The 19,795-nt window shown below is 43.4% G+C and overlaps 1 protein-coding gene across 1 annotated transcript in view; it reads right to left on the bottom strand.

Annotated features, from left to right (window-relative positions):
- TEP1 (telomerase associated protein 1) overlaps window positions 1-19,795 on the bottom strand; it is a 161,551-nt gene that overhangs the window by 70,153 nt on the left and 71,603 nt on the right. The window contains exons 21-27 of the mRNA XM_077461156.1: window positions 15,866-15,993; window positions 14,601-14,714; window positions 14,408-14,525; window positions 13,202-13,399; window positions 9,951-10,114; window positions 3,566-3,719; window positions 2,445-2,624 (exon numbers count right to left, since the gene is read on the bottom strand). Of these exons, the coding sequence (XP_077317282.1) occupies window positions 2,445-2,624; window positions 3,566-3,719; window positions 9,951-10,114; window positions 13,202-13,399; window positions 14,408-14,525; window positions 14,601-14,714; window positions 15,866-15,993 (1,056 nt within the window). The remainder of the gene's footprint in view (window positions 1-2,444; window positions 2,625-3,565; window positions 3,720-9,950; window positions 10,115-13,201; window positions 13,400-14,407; window positions 14,526-14,600; window positions 14,715-15,865; window positions 15,994-19,795) is intronic.

Consider the following 19,795-nt stretch of genomic DNA (forward strand, 5'->3'; position numbering starts at 1 on the left):
TGCAGAACGAATCATCTAAGTTTCCATTATTTCTTATGAGGAAATTCACTTTGATATACAAGTGCTTTGGATTACAATGTTTCCGGAACAAATTATGCTCGCAATCCAAGGCTTTACTGTAGGGGCATTAGGAAATATGTCCCCTTCTAACATCTTTAATTATATACAATATGTAATGTCTTCAAAAAGGTTTTCTCTCTGTGTCATAGCATGCTACTGAAAAATTATCTAGAGGGCAATCCATGTAAGGTCAGCACAGTTTGGGAAAAAGATGTAGGGGCATTTGAAGATGATCAATGGGAAGTCATGCTACAGTCTGTGCAGCTCAGCTCCTTAACCACTTCCCACCCGGCCAATGCACATATACGGCCGGGTGGGAGCCGTCTACTCCTGATAGGACGTTCAGGAACGTCCATCAGGAGGAGCGGATCGCGCGCGCGTGCCCGCGCAGCGGCGCGATCCCGATGCGCCCGTGTCACCGGGACGCGGCGCATCTCAGATCGGCAGGAGGGCTCTGTGATTGGCCCTCCTGATCACATGACGGCCGTGTCCAATCACGGCCGTCATGTGATGTAAACAAACAGCCGGTTGCTAGGCAATCGGCTCCTCCTCTCCTCACACAGAAGTCATCGCCGAGGAGAGGAGAGCAGATTGCTGCAGCCGGCTGATGATCAGTGAGTATGAGCTGTTTTTTACAGCTTTTTACTCACTGATCTTCAGTCTAGTGTAAACACACAACACACCACACAGTGTAAACACAGTCCCCACATATGTCCCCATAACACACATGTCCCCAAAACATACATGTCCCCAAAAAATAAAAACACATGTCCCTAATAATAAAAACATGTCCCCCACATATGTCCCACTAAAATCACTTGTCCCAATGATTATGTGCACACATATGTACGTGATCACCTGCACACATATGTACATGATCATTTGCGTACATATGTCCGTAAACACAAACCAATTATTATACACTTAACGGAATTTTTTTTTACCAAAAACATGTAGCAGAATACATTTTGGCTTAAATTTATGACAAAATTTGATTTTATTGGATTTCTTTTAAAATAGAAAAAAGAAAATATTGTTTTTTTCCAAATTTCCGCTTTTTTGCGCTTATATCGCAAAAAATAAAAAACGGAGTCGTGAATAAATACCACCAAAATAAATCTCTATTTGTGCGAACAAAATGATAAAAATTTCATTTGGGTACAGTGTAGCATGACCGCGCAATTGTCACTGAAAGCGCTAGAGCGCTGAAAGCTGAAAATTGGGCTGGGAAGGAAGGGGGCGAAAGTGCCCTGTATTGTAGTGGTTAAATGTATCTCACCAGCTTTCCCAACTCTATATCCTTCTGAGAGTCGATTACACCCCGTTTAAAATTCATGCCATGGGGCGAAGACAGGACTCAATCTACAGCAAATGTAAAAGGGATCACAGAGATCTTATGCACATGCTATGGCAATGCCCCAAGCTACACCAGTACTGGCAGTTGGTGGTAGACACATTCAATTCAGTTTTGCAAACTGCAATAAAGCTAGAACCGAAGAAATGTATACTGGGTATGCTTGATGAGGATAACACATCAAATTGAGGCCTTATACAAAACATTATTCCAGGCCCACAATTTGATTCTCCAGTATTGGAAATCAGAGATCCCTCCAACCCAGGAGTGGATACGTGCTTTGTGGATTACCTTAAAATATGAGATTCCAAAAAATAATAGGAGCCCTGGTTGGCCACCCTTGGTCTTACAATCCTAGATCTGCTGCTACACAGATTGTAACGTTCAGGTTAAACCCATACTTCCTTTGCTAACAGGATCGAGATAGCTTGCTCTCTGAGCTGAGATTTAACGAGGTCTCCATTTGCCAGTCTTATTACTATGTATGAGCTGAATCAGTGTTTGCATTTCATGTAATTTTCCCATGTACTGTACACTGTTTCTATTAGGCAGTTGGTTGTATAAATGGATTTTTTCCCTGTTATCTGTATTGCACTGTATGCTGGAAAGTTCAATAAATCTTATTTTCTGAATTAAAAAAAATGCAAAAAGATGGCCAGCAACTAAGGTTTTTAAAAAACGCATGCATCAAGTTTGCATTGAAATAGCATATTTGTTTTTGCAGATTCAACACACACTAAGTGATAAGGATAGCAGTCTTGCAGATTCAAGTTTTCTTTACTTGTGCTCAATGACCTCAAATACTTTAGCGGCTATAAATATTGCATACATACAGTTTAATATCTGCAAATTCAGAGGGATTGATGGTTCTGTGTATGGGACACAGTAGACCTCGGCAGATGTGTTCTAACCATGCAGTGCACATATTGTGCCTTCTTTGCATAAAACAGAGACACAATTTCCACTGGCTTGGAATACATAAACATTAAACACATTTGTAATGGTCAGTAGACATATATGGTCATCATACCTGATTATTGAAAGCAGACTCTTCCAGCTTTTTACCATACAAAGCTAGTTTCCCTCTCACCAGTTCAGCCCGCTCACTTGGTTCCAGCCTCCCTAGAGTAATTGGTATGGTGTCCTTCCGTTTCCTCAAGGAAGAGCAGAGAGAGGAACCTTCTGTCACACTGAGAACTAAATTCACTTTCTGTAGATAGAAAAGATAAGCAACTTGTCTTTATAACAATGGTATTTTACATGTACTTTATGGCTGCTAACCTGAAAAAAAAACAGATAAAACTGACAAAACAAAACATACCTCTTTGAGATTCTCAGATCTGCTACATATTGATCACATATTTATATTATATATAAATACATTTTCATTAAAAACTAAACAAAAATGCTTACATCATGCTACAAATATTTAATAAACACTAAATACCAAGCTGTTACCCATCTTACAACTATAAGTTTTACAGGCTGCCCAATGTATCACGGAGAATAATGGCAACTTATATCCCCCTTCTAGGCTATGCATACAGAGGGGTCCATATCTGTTCTTATAGGGAAAAGGGAAAACATTAACTCACAATATTGATATGTTTAAAGGATTAAGTTCACACTTTAACGGAGAAAAAAAATGAAATGCACAATTTGAAAAAAAAAAAAGTGCATTTACAATTTTTTCACACAGAGGCCCACAAAGCATTGCACCCACGATCAATGGATTGCTGGTTCAATGTCAGGCTCCTGCAGACATCTCCAGATTTCTGCTCCTAACTCAGTATGGGCTTTCTGTTAGAAAGTTGGTGGATTTGTAAATTCTTGTAGTTTATAAACTTGTTTATTTATTCTTCATTCACAAATTAAATATATGTTGTTCCAAATAACGAATGCTGGTGTGGATTAGATGGCTTCACAGTAGCCTGAAATAGGTACCAATATACATAGCCATTTTAACTGATCTATCCATTATAAAATATTGTCCTTTCACTCACTATGCAGCACAGCTTTGTTGCTTTTTTGATGCTTTGTTGTGTGATTTCGCTTTAAGGCACTGAGCCCATAGTGGTGCAGGGGTTTTGCATTTGCACAATTTGGTATAAATAGTTTCATTATTGGGAGCAGTAAGAAGGAATTGCGTACCTGAGGAAGAAGGTCAGGGATCCAATCAGATGTAAATTCACCTGCATGTCCACACAGCACATCCGCCCCATCTATTAATAAGGTCAATGTGTCACTCCGCTTCAGTGAGCGAGATGTTAACTGAAGGAGGGCTTGGAACTCAGCAAGATGGGACCTGTGTAAAAACATTGTTTATTAACAATGTACATTATATGTTTACTACCTTTTGTTTTGCAGTTTTTAATTTAGCCAGTCAAATTGCTAATTACTGCTGTGGCAAAAGAAAATAGGATTTTTGTACTCACCGTAAAATCCTTTTCTCTGTAATTCACAGACCGACACAGCTCCTCTCTGTAACTAAATGGGTTGTATAGCCTGCCATTAGGAGAAACTAGGCAAAATTGTTACACAATACACAGAACATTAATCCCGCCCCTGGGGGGGCGGACCCTGTGCTATCAACCCTCCTCACTGCTCCCAGCAGACTCAGTACGTCAACAAGCAGTATAACATAGAAAAAAGGAGGGGTGGGTGCTGTGTCGGTCAGTGAATTACAGAGAAAAGGATTTTACGGTGAGTACAAAAATCCTATTTTCTCTTATATTCACCGACCGACACAGCTCCCCTCTGTAACTAAATGGGACGTCCCCAAGCAATGCCAAACGAGGGGTGGGAAAAAAAACAGCATAAAAACTTCATCCGCCATGGCAAGTGGGAACTAGTGAACTAAACCCACACAAAAACAGCAGTATGTGGAAAAAACTCCACCATAAAACCGGTTATCCTCAACATGAGCGATCCCCAAGACCGCAACATTGCGGAGGTAATGCAATAGAGCATTAAAAAACAGTACTGCGTAAATCGAAAAAACAGGAAAAAACTCAATTGCAACTACACGGCCGCCTGCAAAACTTTGCGGCCAAACCCAGTATCAGCCGATGCACTGACGTCTACCTTGTAGAACTTGGTAAACGTATGGACAGACGACCAGGTCGCCACCTTACACACCTGAGCGACAGACGCTTGGTGTCGGAAGGCCCAAGACATTCCGACTGATCTTGTAGAGTGGGCCGTGACTGGAAATGGGGGCACCTGCCCCTTCAAGGCATAGGCTTGGACTACAACCTGTCTGATCCACCTGGAAATGGTGGCAAATGAGACCGCCATACCTTTCTTAGGACCAGCCACCGAAACAAACAGTGAGTCTGACTTCCGAAAGGGAGTTGTGGCAGACAAGTACACCTTCAGAGCCCTAACCACATCCAGAGCGTGAAGGGCCACCTCCTTGGAGTTCTTCGGCTTAGGACACAATGATGGCACTACAATGTCCTCATTGATATGAAAAGCCGAAACCACCTTCGGTAGAAAGGACTCTTGGGGACACAACACCACCTTATCCCTGTGGATGACCAGATAAGGCGACTTGCATGACAAGGCAGCCAATTCCGAAACCCTCCTGGCTGATGTGATGGCCACTAGAAAGACCACTTTCTACGAAAGGGTCAACAAGGGAATCTCCCTGATATTCTCAAACGGCGGCTTCTGAAGCGCCGACAACACCAGGTTCAAATCCCACGGAGGTAATGGAGGATGCACCGGAGGGACTACATGTCGCACCCCCTGAACAAAGGTACTCACTAATGAGTGATACTCCAGGGGTCGCTGGAAAAAAACAGCCAAAGCTGAAATTTGCCCCTTAATGGTGCTCAATGCCAACTTCTGGTCTACGCCCTGCTAAAGAAACAGCAGGATCCTGGATATAGAGAAAGAGCGCAGATGCCACCCATGGAGATATAGGCCTTCCAAGTACGATGGTATATCTTCCTGGAAGAAGATTTTCGCTCCCCTCTCAACATAGTAGGAATCACAGAGTCCGACAGACCCCGGTTCCTCAATACCTGGCTTTCAACAGCCATGCCGTTAAAGCCAGTGATGGTAAAGCAGGGTTGTAAGATTGGACCTTGAGATAGGAGGTCCTCTCGCAACGGCAGTCGCCAGGGAGCGTCTGCCACCAGGCGCACCAGGTCTACATACCAGGGCCACTGAGGCCAATCTGGGGCCACCAGGATTACTGGGATCCCCTCGGCTTCCACTCTGCGAAGCAACAGTTTCAGTGGAGGAAAGGCATAGATCAGCTGGTACTGATCCCACGGAGCCACCAGCGTGCCTGGTGCGCCTGCCCATGGATCTCTGGTCCTGGAAACGAATCTCCGCACCTTCCGTTTGACATGGTAGGCCAATAGATCCACATCTGGTGCCCCACCTCAGGCACAGCAGCCTGAATATCTCCGGATGCAATGCCCATTCTCCTGGGTCAAGCATCTGTCAACTCAGATAGTCCGCCTGCCAAATTTCCACCCCTGGGATGTAAATGGCCGACAGGGCCAGTACATGTCGCTCTGCCCACCGAAGTATGTGAACGACCTCCCGAGCAGCGGCTGAGCTTCTTGTACCTCCTTGGTGATTTATGTACGCCACAGCCATGGCATTGTCTGACTGTATTCTGATCGGATGCACTTGAAGACTCATCGACCATGTGTGGAGGCACAGCCTAATCGCTCTCAATTCTAGCAGATTGATCGGCAACTTGGATTCCTCCACCGACCAGAGGCCCTGAGCCGACTAAATCCTCATCACTCCACCCCAGCCGGACAGACTGGCTTTTGTAGTGATCACCGTCTACGTCAGAGGAAGGAACGATTTCCCGGACTGAATCGCCGGGGACCTCAACCACCAGACCAGGGAGTCCCTGACTGGTTAACTCACCTGGACCTGCCGATCCAGGGACAACGGAGATTTGTCCCACTTCGTCAAAATCTCCTTCTGCAGGAGTCTTGTGTGGAACTGGGCAGAAGGTACCACCTCAAAAGGAGGCAACCATGAGCCCCAGTACTCGCATGCAAAAGCAGAGCGACGACCATTTGCGGCTCATCAATAGATTGACCGCCAATCTGAGAGTCCTCAATTTGTCTGAGGGGAGAAAAACCCTCCCTTCCCTGGAGTCCAACAGCAACCCCAGGTACTCCAGACGTCGAGTCGAAACCACCACCGACTTCTTTGGGTTCAACAGCCACCCAAATTCTTGCAGGGTATGCAAGGTGATCGCCACATCCTCCTCTAATTCTGAGGTGGAAGAAGCTCTCAGGAGAAGATAGTTTAGGTAACCCAGGATCGCGATCCCGCATTGTCTCAGCAATGCCAATACGGGAGCCAGTACTTTGATAAAGACTTGGGGGGCTGATGCCAGGCCAAAGGGAAGAGCTACAAATTTGTAGTGGGCTTCCCCGACTGCCAAACGCAGGAATTTTTGATGCCGAAGGCATATGGGTATGTGCAGGTACGCATCCTGAATGTCCAAGGATGCCAGGAAGTTCCCTTGATTGAGTGTAGTGACTACAGAGCGAACTGATTCCATTCTGAACCTCTGCTCTTTTACAAAGTGATCGAGGGCCTTCAAGTCCAAGATTGGATGTACCCCTTTCTTCTTGGGAACTACAAAACGATTTTAGTAGAACCCCTGGAAGTGTTCCGATTCCGGAACCAGTACAATCACTCCCTGATTCAGCAAGTCCCTCTCCGCCCCTAACAGGGCCTCCCAGCGAACCGGGAATACGGGTATGCTGGAGGGGAAGAATCTGTTTGGCGGCCAAGAGAGAAACTATCTTGTAGCCTGTGGAAATCAGATTGCAGACCCACTGGTCGGATAACTGGGAGGTCCACCGGGCTGCAAACTCCCGAAGGCGACCCCCCCACTCGATACGCGGGTGGGGGCAAATCTTCATGCAGTAGCACCTTTGTTCGCAGGCTTGTTAGGCTTGTGGTTCCAGGGATGCTTCTGACCATCCGTGGGCATCCTTTCAGGCTGGGGGCATTTTGTCGAAGCACCGGGCGGACGAAAAAGCCGCTTGTGAGCGGAAAAAGAGGGCCCTTGCCTGTGGCGTGGCTCCTTAGCCTTCCTGGCCTGTGGGAGTAGTGTACTCTTACCACCCATGGCAGTCTCAATAATGTCATCCAACGTGGCTCCAAAGAGCCGGTCACCAAGGAAGGGAAGATCCGTCAGGGCTTTCTTGGATGCCTGCTCAGCAGACCAGCATTTCAGCCAAATAAGGAGCCTCAGCACCACAGCTGATACTGAAGCCTTGGATAACAGGGGGAGAGTATCCAGGGCCACGTCACAAACGTACTAAAGGCCATGCACTGGTTGGTCTGCTAGTTCTACGCAGACAGGGGAGGCGTTCTGCTCTCCCAATTTGCGGTGCAAAAGTTTTGCCCACTCCGTCAGTGTCTGAGACACCAGTGCGGATGCCAGTACAAGTCGCACAGCTGACCCCACAACCGTAAACAAGGAACGAGCCACCGCCTCGGCCTTCCTGTCCGTGGGATCTTTGAATGCAGGAGTCCCCTCAACCGGGATCGTGGTTACTTTATTTAACTTAGATACTGGGGGGTCCACGACCGAAGGAGCCGACCACTTTTTGAGAAGGCTTTCCTCAAAGGGGTAACGCACCGCCAAATCTTTGGGGACCGAAAAGGTCAGTTGCGGGTGACCCCATTCCCTGTAGATGAATTTGTCAAAATAAGTCAAATACGGGAACACCTTAGGTGAACGTGCTGGCTTGCAGGACCCAAAAGGGACCGGTACATCAGCAGAGGAATCCACTGGCTCCTGAATCTTCAGGGTATCACGCACAGCTGTGATAAGTGCTCCAACAAGCGTGTTGTCGCGCCCGGATCCAGACGGGGAATCATCCCCACTGAGCAGGGGTCTCCAGCCGCAGTGGGGCCCAAGTCTGCATCAGAGCTCCCCCCAGAGGACGGGGGGGCAGGGGCCTCTTACGTGCACCTTTCCTGCCACGTGCCACCTCTATCTTAGCAACATAGGAGTCAAGGACCGCCGTCAGGCTGTCCATGCGCACCGCGCTAACCGCAGGCGACCCGGTTGCTATAGCCTGGATTTCGGGGGAAGAAACACCAGTTTCTGAAGCCATGCTGACCCTAGCCTGTCTGCCACCTGCAAGGGGACTTAGGACAGTGAAGGTCCCACCCTCGTGCTGCCGCCGCGCGGGGGGGGTGGTTTACTTAGCGCTAGACTCACCACCCTGGGGCGTTCTGTGAAAACCACAGCAGTGCCTGTAGTCCTTAGGAGGTTCCTAGTTGCAGAGAGGAGAAGACTCTGTCAGCAGCAGCAGCTATAAACAGCGGTGCAACGTTCTGCAGAGCTAGCTTCAGCGTTCAGCAAAGAGCCATCTAGCGTCCTGAACACACAGTGGACACAGGAAACAGTAAGTGAGAGCACATGTGCTGCCACAAGAGAACAGCGGCGAAAAAAGCGCTCAGGCTTCAAGAAAATGGCTGTCAATACAAGTAATAGGAAAATGGCTGCTGAAGCTCACCAGGGGAATATCAGCTTTCCCACAAACAAGATGGATGGCGTCATGCGGTGACAGAACAAAAAATAAAAACGTGCTGCCTGCTTACAGCCAGAACAACCTCCACAAACACCTTTAGAGACCCCCCAGACCTGGACCAGGACCAACACCAGCCGCACAGAGCCCCCACAGGTGAGAAAACAGAGAACCCACACACACACCGCCCGCAGCGCATGCAGCCACTCCCCTCAGAGGAGGGAAGGAGGGGTGATAGGGACTTGGGAGAGAAGATAGGGAGGTGAGGTGGCCCCCGAATCGACCCCCCAGGGAATGCCCAGCTGCTCACCCCACCGAAACAGGGAGAGCCGTACTTACCAGTCCTGAAGAGCTGGGAGACACAGACCTACACCTGCGCAGTTACAGGGTAGCTGTTGACCCGGTATACTGTGATCCAGACAGCAGTAGCCCGGTCATATGTATACCCCGGAGCATTGAAGCTCACTGACCACCTCTGGAGCTGAGGCATGTCATGGCCTGCCGAGCCTTAGCTGCGGCCTGCTCACGCTCGATGGCCGGACTGGGGAGGCTACAAGGATATCATTTACCAGCCTGTCACCCAGCCGGCAGTTGATAGCAGATCTCAGGATCTTTCATCTTGCACAAAAAGCAGCAAAACCTGCAGCAAAAACATGGACCGAGAGGGCCCGCAGGGTTCCTAGGTCATTCTCCTTACTAGGCAAAATAAAAACTGAGTCTGCTGGGAGCAGTGAGGAGGGTTGATAGCACAGGGTCCACCCCCAGGGGCGGGATTAAAGTTCTGTGTATTGTGTAACAATTTTGCCTAGTTTCTCCTAATGGCAGGCTATACAACCCATTTAGTTACAGAGAGGAGCTGTGTCGGTTGGTGAACATAAGAGAAAATAGATTTTGGATTTTGGACATAATAGCTATGCATAATTTAGGCTGTCATACAACTTTGTAAGGCTGTTATCAAATGAGTACTTTGGGGACAATCTAATGTAAAGAGACCCCCAAACCTGTATGATGTAGGGTTACTGTTCCTTCTCTGCAGTCTCTGGTTCAGTTGCTTGCAGACACTGTTTAGCATAGACTCTGCTTCTTTTGCCCTTGTGGTTGCCTCCGTAAAATAATAAATCACTGAAGATGAAGTTGCTAGCCTCAGTTCCTTCACAAGGTCAGCCTGCCAGAGATAGTAAGAAATGTATGACTAAAATACATACTATGAAAGCATCATTAGAGTATTAGTATGTGACCTGTTTATTGTCTTGCTATGTGGGCCACAAATCAATGTTGACAAACACATCACTTGACATAAGTTGAGTTCAATTGTTATTAAAAAAACAACAGTCTTAACAATATTTTCTTTAACCACTTCAGCCCCGGAAGGTTTTACCCCCTTCCTGATCAGGCCATTTTTTGCGATACGGCACTGTGTTAATTTAACTGACAATTGCGTGGTCGTGCAACACTGTACCCAACTAAAATGTATCTAATTTTTTTCTCACAAATAGAATTTTCTTTTGGTGGTATTCGATCACCTCTGTGGTTTTTATTTTTTGCACTATAAACAAAAAAAAGAATGACAATTTTGAAAATAAAAATATTTTTTATTTTCTGCTATAAAACATATCCAATAAAAAAAAAATCTAATTTCTTTGTCAATTTAGGCTAATATGTATTCTGCTACATATTTTTTGTAAAGAAAAATCCCAATAGGCATATATTGATTGGTTTGCCCAAAAGTTATAGTGTCTACAAAATAGGGGATATATTTATGACATTTTTATTTTTTATTACATGACAATGTAGTGAAAACCCAGGCCTTTTTCCATTATCTCGGCGCTATGGAGCTAATAAATATTAAAATGATATAGACCATTCAGTAATCACAGTGATTCAATGAACCACTGCGATTCAAAGTGTCAGCTGCCACTTACAATGCAAAAAAACAATCCATACAATATAGTAAAATGTCCACAGGTACTTCAATCAGTACCCCTGATTACTAAAGTGGTGCTACCATCATTACTTATTATGACCAGCTTTCATATGATAACAACACATGAGAAAAAAAAAAAAAATGACAGAAGGTGATAAAAGTCCAAAGAGACACAGATGGTGATCCTAATATGGTATTGAAAATGTGCACCTCACAGTCCTCTTAGGGGTTCTTACTCACCAAAAAGTAGAACACATCAAGCTTTTATATCATAACAACGGCTGACATCTACATCATGGAGGGTGTCACAGCTATACTGGATCTCCCATAGGTACTCGGATAGAAAAAAGGCTCAAAATAGCGCAATTCCATTTCCTGATTCTTTTTTTAATCTTAAAGTCATCACGACTTCCTCTGAGCATGCCCTCAGAGGAAGTCGTGATGATGAAACGTGTCAGGGCGTGACCTTACAGCAACCGGAAGTGACGTTTGCGTTCCACAGCCAGGAAGAGACAAATGGAAGTAAGCAGTGGACGCTGTCTTTCTAACATTTGAAAGTCTTGTGCCTTTCCTGTGCTGGGAATAACTTATGTCATCAACTTTAAATGTCGATGACAGAAGAACCCTCTTACTTGTAATGGCAGTGATCAGCAATTTTTAGCAGGACTGCAATATTGCGACAGACAGATCGGACACCTAACTGACATTTTTTTGTGGACCAGCAACATTATTACAGTAATCATTGCTAAAAATATGCACTGAAACTGTATAAATGACTAGCAGGGAAGGGGTTAACATCAGGGGCGATCAAAGGATTAAATGCGTTCCCTGTTTGTGCTTTCTTACTGCGGGGGGGATGGGCTCACTGCATGGACACAGTGATCCGTGTTCCTGATTAGCAAGAACACAAGATCACAGTGTCAATGCCTGACAGCATGGCAGTCTGCCTTGTTTACATCGGCAAACTGCCACCCGATTGTGTCCACTGGGCCTACTGATTGGCTCCTCCGTGCCCAATCAACACACGATCGTGGGTCCAGCAGTGTGCGCCCCCCAGTGGCTATTGCACAAAATCACGTACAGGTATTTGATTTTGCGCAATAGAGCCAACCTGCCGCAGTATATATGCAGTAGGCAGTGAGGAACTGGTTAAAGCAGAAGTAAACCCATTGATTTATCAGTTTAAAAAAGTTGTTACATTCCAGGCATGTGCCAGAAATATTACTGTCAAAATGGTTGTTCTCTTAACCAAACTGTCAAACCATCCAATGGCTGGTGTCATAACTGATCACATGTGTAGCTTCATAGCAGTTGAAGATTAAATAAAGGTCAAGATGGCAACTTCCTTGGCTGAAAACAATAGGAGGGTTTACTTCCACGTTAATGTAATTGCTGTGCAGCAGTTACACTTAGTGCTAGTTCACACCAGACGCAGTTCCATTCAGTTCTGTGTGCTTTTTTTCTGCACAAAATACATGCACAGTGTTTTCCATGCATTCCAATGGCTCTAGTTCACAGCATGCAGTCAGTTTCTGCACTGGAAACTTACTGCATGGTGTGAATGAGAGCCATTGGAATACATGGAAAACACTGTGCGTGCATTTTTAGTGCAGAAAAAAAGCACACAGAACTGCATCTGGTATGAACTGGCTCTTACATAAGTCAGTCCTGCTACAACATGCACATTGGGCCAAGTAAAAAATCATGCTGCCTATAACCAGAAAATAAGAATACCACCCAGTAGATACATCGGGTAAAATAAGTATTGAACACGTCACCATTTTTATAGGTAAATATATTTAGAACAGTGCTACTGATATGAAAGTTGTCACCATGTCGGTAACAACCCATGCAATCTATACATACAAAGAAACCAAAACAAATACATTCCGAAATTAAATTATGTGCAATGAAATGGAATGGAACAAGGAAAAAATATTGAGCACATGAAGAAAGGGAGGTGCAAACAGAAAGCAATCCTGCCCCTTGTCAGTGCAAATTAATTTCAGCTGGTTCAGTCTCAACTGATGGCCTATAAAAAGGTTTCTCATTACCAAGATGTCACACAAGAAACATCCCATGATGGCTAAAAGCAAAAAGCTCTCTCAAAACCTCTATAACCTTATTGTTGCTATACATTCTGATGCCATTGGTTACAGAAGGATTTTTAACTTCTGAATGTTCCAGTGAGCACTGTTGGGGCCATAATCCAGAAGTGGAAACTGGCCACAACTAGAAGATGGTGACATGTTCAATATTTATTTTACCAGCTGTATACAATGGTATATGAATCGGTAACTTACTAAAGGGGGGAAAAAAAAAACATACCATGAAGACAGTCTTCCCTTGGCTTGGCTCCCCAACCACTAGGAACAACTGTCCATTTGTTGAGGATGTACGCCTCTTCTCCAGGATCTGTGCACACACATTTGTTACCAATTTGCTTCTAGCAAAGGAATGTTGCTCATGCCACTCCTGGAAACCCTCCTGTGCCAGCTGTTCATCATCTACAGATGCAGTTGACTCCTTTTAAAACAACAAACAGAAGGATAGTAAGAAATTATGGATGGCTAACAAGGCAAATGGTGAGAATAATTAAAGCTGTCATTTACAAATTATTTATAAGTCATATTAGCTCACATTATATGAAGAGCTAAATATTATCAGTGAGATGAGCCGGTCATTTCACAGTGTCTTGTGGCCCAATGGCATAATTTCAGGTATGCAGGATGTGAAATCTGGATTTAAAGTAAAGGAAAACCCTCACCTTCTAAAACAACCCATTAAGTTTAAAATCAAAACATAAGGCAAACCATTTGTATATCAAATGTTTCAATTGTCACTTTCTAATGCAACTATTAGTATGAATTCGTTTTTTTTTTTTGTTTTGTTTTTTAATGTATTTGTGGTTTAGGGGGAGGAATTTGTAGTTCACTTCATGTATATACATTCATTTTAAGAATATTTAAATGTCCACACCTTCACCACTGGATTTTAGAGTGAAGGTACTGTGATATATATTATTCAGGATTTATATAGCGCCAACAGTTTGCGCAGCGCTTTGTGATATATAAATCTATTCACATCCCATTTAGAGAGGACGGTTTACAAGTTCGTTCGTTAAGTCCGTCGGAACTCCGCCAAAAATCCGTCGGGAAGACCATCGGACCTAGTCTGACGGAAGGTCCGGTCATGTGTGTGCAGCATTTTTCAGAACATTCTAATGTCATTTGAAAGATTTTGTTTGCTTTTAACATTTGATTTTGGAATGAACAATACTGAATGAAAGCCACATACACCGTTAGAAACTTGTTCGCTTGAAAAAAAGAAAAAATAAATTCCATCCTGCTCCTTCAAATTTTCTCATCACTGCAAGGCAACATCAATTTAACCCCAATAATGATTAGACAAAGCCAACAAACTTTCTAAGAACCTTCTTTTCCTAAGAATTTTTCATTCAAAATTCTACCAATTTCTACCAATCAAAGACCAGCTTTACTATTATTATTTTCTTTATTGCAGTTACTTACATACCTTGATAAAGTCTCTCTCAATTACTTGCCAGATATCTTCTAATACTCTAGATGCAAAATCTTCTAATGCAGTTATATGTGGTTTCTCATTATGTTCACCTCCCCACTGGCAAGAGTATCTGATAAACACCAAGACAACAGTAAGTACAGCCTGTACATTATAATCTGCATCCCTCTCCTAACATAAAACTTACAAGTAGCTGCTGACAGCTGGGTGTTTGGCTACTTTGTTCTTCAAGTTCTTCACATGCTTGGCAGCTTCTTGAGACTCTGCAGCAAAGTCTGGGAGCCAATGACTAGGAACAGACCTAAATGACAAGAACAGAGTACAGTGTAAGCTGGAATGAACAACAAAAAAGCTATCAGCAAGAATGGGCAATTACAAATGATAAAAGGTTATAAAAAGAAAGCTGGCTCAGAAGGTATGTTAAGGATGAGCTCAGGCATGTTCGCAAGTCCACTTGCCCGCACCTGCCAGGAAGTTGACACTCCACCATGCTAATCACAGGCAATGAGACATTTCCCAATCAGCGGCTGCACAGATCGGGAAATGTCTCACTGCTTGTGATTAGCGATGCGGAGTGTCAGCTTCCTGGCGGGCATGCAGACTTGTGAACACCCCTGAGCTCATTCTTAGACAGCCACTTCAATATCTATATATTCTCCAGAATTCTCCAGTTTTGTAGCCCAATCTGTTTTGCTATGGCCCTTATGAAATTCAGGAAGTGAAGACTAAACATATAATCTTGCAACTCTATAGTAGTTTTCTGTGCAACCTCTTGCTTTATGGAGACTGGATTTTAGCGAATAGCAAGATTATTCCAGCTTTTATGTACTCCGTTAATTTTCAAGATAACGCACACTACAGCTTACTAGAACTAGAGATGTCCAGAAATTATTAAGCCATGGGGGAAAAAAAAATAGAATTGTTTGAAAAAAATATATAAATTCAGTGTGGAGTCGTTTTGGAAATTGCTGAAATGCAGTCTATATAAAGGCATCATGCTTTTTGTTTTATTACAAATTGAATAACAAGGACTGTATATGTTAAAGGGGTTGTTTTTTCACCTTAAAGCGGTTGTATACCCTCAAAAAATAAAATAATGTTAAAAATAGAAAACCCTGTAAGACAAAAGGCATAATGAGCTAGTAACTGTATTTCAGGATTTACTTGTCTTCAGCTGAGAGAAAGTAATTTAAGACTTTACTTAAAGTCTCAGAAATCTTTAAGGTCTTCAAGTTATATATAGTTTGAATACCATGTTATAATTATATTATTTATCATTGTAAAAGAACATATTCCACACTTCTTTTTTTTTTCCCGCAAAAATGAGAAAAAACAGCTTTGGGAAAAAAAACTCTTTCCCAATTTTTGCATTTTTTTCCCAGGCCTTCCCATCTCTAATTAGAACACTAATGTAAATCTCCTCTGCTACTTATTCAGTGCGGTTTCTTTTACCTGAGAACATCTGGATTCCTGAAGTAGAAGAAGGCCTTTGGGTGTCCCTGCTTCTGGGTGTTACAACCCTGCAAAAACTGCATGGCCTCCAACTCTGTGATGGATCGCCCAGCTGGATATGTATGGACCTGAGAAGATATATAGTTTATGTCAAAGTTTTTATAGAAAACAGAACAGCAAGTAGAGTGATAATCTTTTCCTGGGTAAAACTAGAAAATGAATGGTTCATGTAATCTCATTTTTAAAATTTGTTTTTTGGAACGCTTAAAGTGGCATTACACATTACATCTTGAACCATCAAAAGGACAGCGCATCAGAGAGACTCATAGTCTGATGTAAAAAGCATAACAACAATTTATTAAATAAAAAAAAAAAAAAAAAAGACTCAATAAAGAACGTTTGATCCTCTTGGGATCTTAAAACCTTTTCATCAGTCAATCACGGCAATAAAACAACAGTTGCTTGATGACAAATTAGCCCTGGTACCTTCTATTTGTGACTTTGAGATGTTGGTGACTGCAAGGCTGTGTTACCAGTGTAGTCTATTGTGCACGTGAAAAGGGCTGTGGGTGGTTAACTTCCAGAGGCAGGGGGAACCAGTAGAGTTCTTATGCAAATGAAAATAAATGATTGGAACTGTGTTCCCAAAGTCACTCACTGTTATGAATGGTTGGACTGTAAGGCTGGGGCACCGTCATGCTGGGCTGGAGGAGTGGAAGAGAAAGGATCAATCGTGCTTCCTGTGCTCCGGGGCGGAGGTGCAATAAGCGCTGGAGGGTGTTGGTCCAAGTTGGACACAAGGTGGCGTCCACCTTGTGTATCCGGAAGGCTTGGAGCGCAGCGCTCCGCTTCGCTTGCCCGAGCGGTTTGCGGGTCACTATTCGTCACGTGGGAGGCTCCGTAGCGAGGGGGGTTACCATGCCAACCGGCCTGCTAACATGTTTCGCGCGCATGCGCTTTATCAAAGCTACGGCGGCGTGTGGCACACGTCAGGATATATGGCATCGGGTTGTGTGGAGGGGCGGGGAGTATCGGAGTGGAATAGGTTAACCCCTTAAGTGTCAATAAATGTGTTTAGCTCGTAGCCTATGGAGCGATCATCTCTATTGGTGTGTAGACTTAACGGAAACCGAAAGCAATGGAGTTAGTTTCGATTGAGGTAATAAGTGGGTGAAACGGGATGGTTATGTGAGAATAAAAAAAAAAAAAAAAAAAAAAAAGGGGGGGGGGAGGGGGGAGGGGCAATGTATAAAAAATGTGTATAGACTGTAGCGACAAGTTTAAATGAAAGTTTTTAAATCTATAAAACCTGGAAAAATTTTTTTTTTTTTTTTTTTTTTTTTTTTTTTTAAATATATATATAAAAAATATATAAAAATAAAAATAAAGATACAAAAAAAACAAAAAAAAAAAAAAAAATAAAACAAAAAAAACAAAAAAATAAAAATAAAAATAAAAATAAAATAAAAAGAGGAATGTGTTTTGGTATGAAAAAAAAAAAAAAAAAAAAAAAAAAAAAGGGAGGGGAGAGGGAGGGGGGGGGGGGGAAGGGAAAAGGGGGGCATGCGCTTGAATGGTGATGGGTTGAAAATAACAGGCAGTAGGTTATGTTTATGTCTAACAAATGTGTATTAGGAGGTTATGCTAAGGATATCGATATCTTCGTTGAGGCCTTGTGGTGAGAGGGTACCCATGAGATATATCCAAAAAGTCTCTCTACGGCACAGGAGGGAGAATCTTTCGTTATCCGTTAGGGTACCTTTTGGGATGGACTCAATTGCAAGGACCTCCATTTTTTTTAAATCTTTGTCATGGAACTGGCGAAAATGGCGCGGGATGCTGTGTTTAATGCAACCCTCTTTGATTAGGCGGCGGTGTTCGCCCACCCTAGTGCGTAAGGCCCGTATCGTACGGCCTACATAGAGGAGGCCGCAAGGACAACGTAGGACGTAGATCACATATTCGGTGGAACATGTAATGAATTGTTTTATCTTAAAGGTTTTACCTTGAGGTGTGGTGATGGTGAATTGGCCATTAGGGATGGATTGGCAGGTGAAACAGCCTCTTTTGCGACATTTGTATATCCCATGTCTATTGTCGAAATACATTCTAATGTCGGGGAATGATTTATTACCATTTTTACCGGATTTTGTAAGTTTGCTGGGGGCAATAATATTCTTTATTGTACGTGAACGTCTAAAGGTAATTTGTGGTCTGGATGGGAGGGAAAGTGCCAAGATTGGATCTAGCTTGAGAATATCGTAATGTTTGAGAATTATTTTTGAAATATGTTTATATTGTGTGTTGAAAGTGGAAATGAACCTGACCGCGGGACTATTGTCTATGGAATCTTTGGGACGCTTTTTGGTGGGTGAGTGCTTGGTTGTGTGTTTCCTAAAGGCCTGTGTGATTAGGTCATCTGGGTAGCCTTTTTCTATAAATTTTTTCTATAAATCATAACCCTCACACGTTAACCAACCCTCCAACAGTAGGCACTCCACCCAGGGTCCCCACAGTCTCCAACAAGCCTCCTGAACAATCGGACGTCATCGACTGCGAATTACCGATCTTTTCAGTAGCCACAGCAAACAAGTATAGCCCCTTAGCAAAGGACCTGGACAAGTATATCAAAGAAGGAGCTCGCCCCAAATCGAACGACAGCATATGCGCCCCCGATGTAAACAAGATCAAAGATAGGACCATAGTCACTCCTCCCAATTTTGAGGAAGGTTTTTTAGTCCTTTCTCCAAAGGGAGTCACGTTCACAAAAGAAAAGAGAAAACTAGAAGAGGTTGTAGAGGAGGACAAAAACTCAAGACTAAACAAAAAGGAACGAGTAGAGATTTAGTGGAAGATAGCACCATAAAAATTTTCAATCTATCAACACATACCCTAACTCCCTACGAATTAACATTATTGAAAAAAGGTCTAAGCTTTTCACCATCCACAGGACCCAACAAATTTGGCCTCTTTAAAGATTTAAATAAATTTGTCCGATCTCTCACCCTAAATAGACATTTTACTAAAACAACAACCAATAACGCAAAATGTGATCTGACACCCGAATCAGATAAAATGAATATAAACGTCACCACACACGACGAGATCCTAGGCATTCTCGAAGAGCTGTGGATTGAGAGCAACATCTCCAGTCAGACACAACATCCCTTTACAGAGCCTGCGGTTACACATACCCATTTGAAACCCGTATCCACTTTTAATCCAACACAATCCAAGGGACCCTATATTGAAACTTTCTATCAAGCGGTTTACAAAGATTTTATCGAGCTATGCAATACCACCAACAATAATAACAAAAAACAAACCAATTTAACCAAACCAGAACAACAGGCCCTTACAAATTTCACCACTAACAAAAACATCATAGTCAAACAAGCTGACAAAGGAGGCAGTCTAGTCATACAGGACATGGGTGACTACCTCGGTGAAGCCACTCGGTTATTATCCGACACGACCACCTACCAAAAACTTACATCTGACCCCCTCCCTATGTACCAGTGTGACCTAACGTTTATGATCGAGAAAGCCCATAAAGATGGGGTGCTCAATCCTAAAGAAAAGCGTTTTCTCTTGCCTAAAGTTTGTAGCACTCCTTACTTCTATCACCTCCCCAAGATCCACAAGTCCCCTACCAACCCCCCAGGAAGACCCATAGTGGCTAGTACCAACAGCTTCACCAGTGGACTATCTGCTTACATAGATCACATCTTACAGCCCCTGGTAATACAACTTCCTTCATATATCAAGGATTCCAGCCACGTGATTGAGATCATGGGAAACTATAAATGGTCCGAGGAATATATGTGGGCCTCTCTGGACGTTAACTCTCTCTACACTTCCATACCCCACGAAATTGGACTAACCGCAGTCCAACATTTCTTGAGTATTAATGAAGGCATGAATTCTAGA

Source organism: Lithobates pipiens, unplaced genomic scaffold, assembly GCF_037356315.1.
Source record: "Lithobates pipiens isolate NorthernLeopardFrog02 unplaced genomic scaffold, aLitPip1_a1.2 Scaffold_3, whole genome shotgun sequence".
NCBI lineage: Eukaryota > Metazoa > Chordata > Amphibia > Anura > Ranidae > Lithobates > Lithobates pipiens.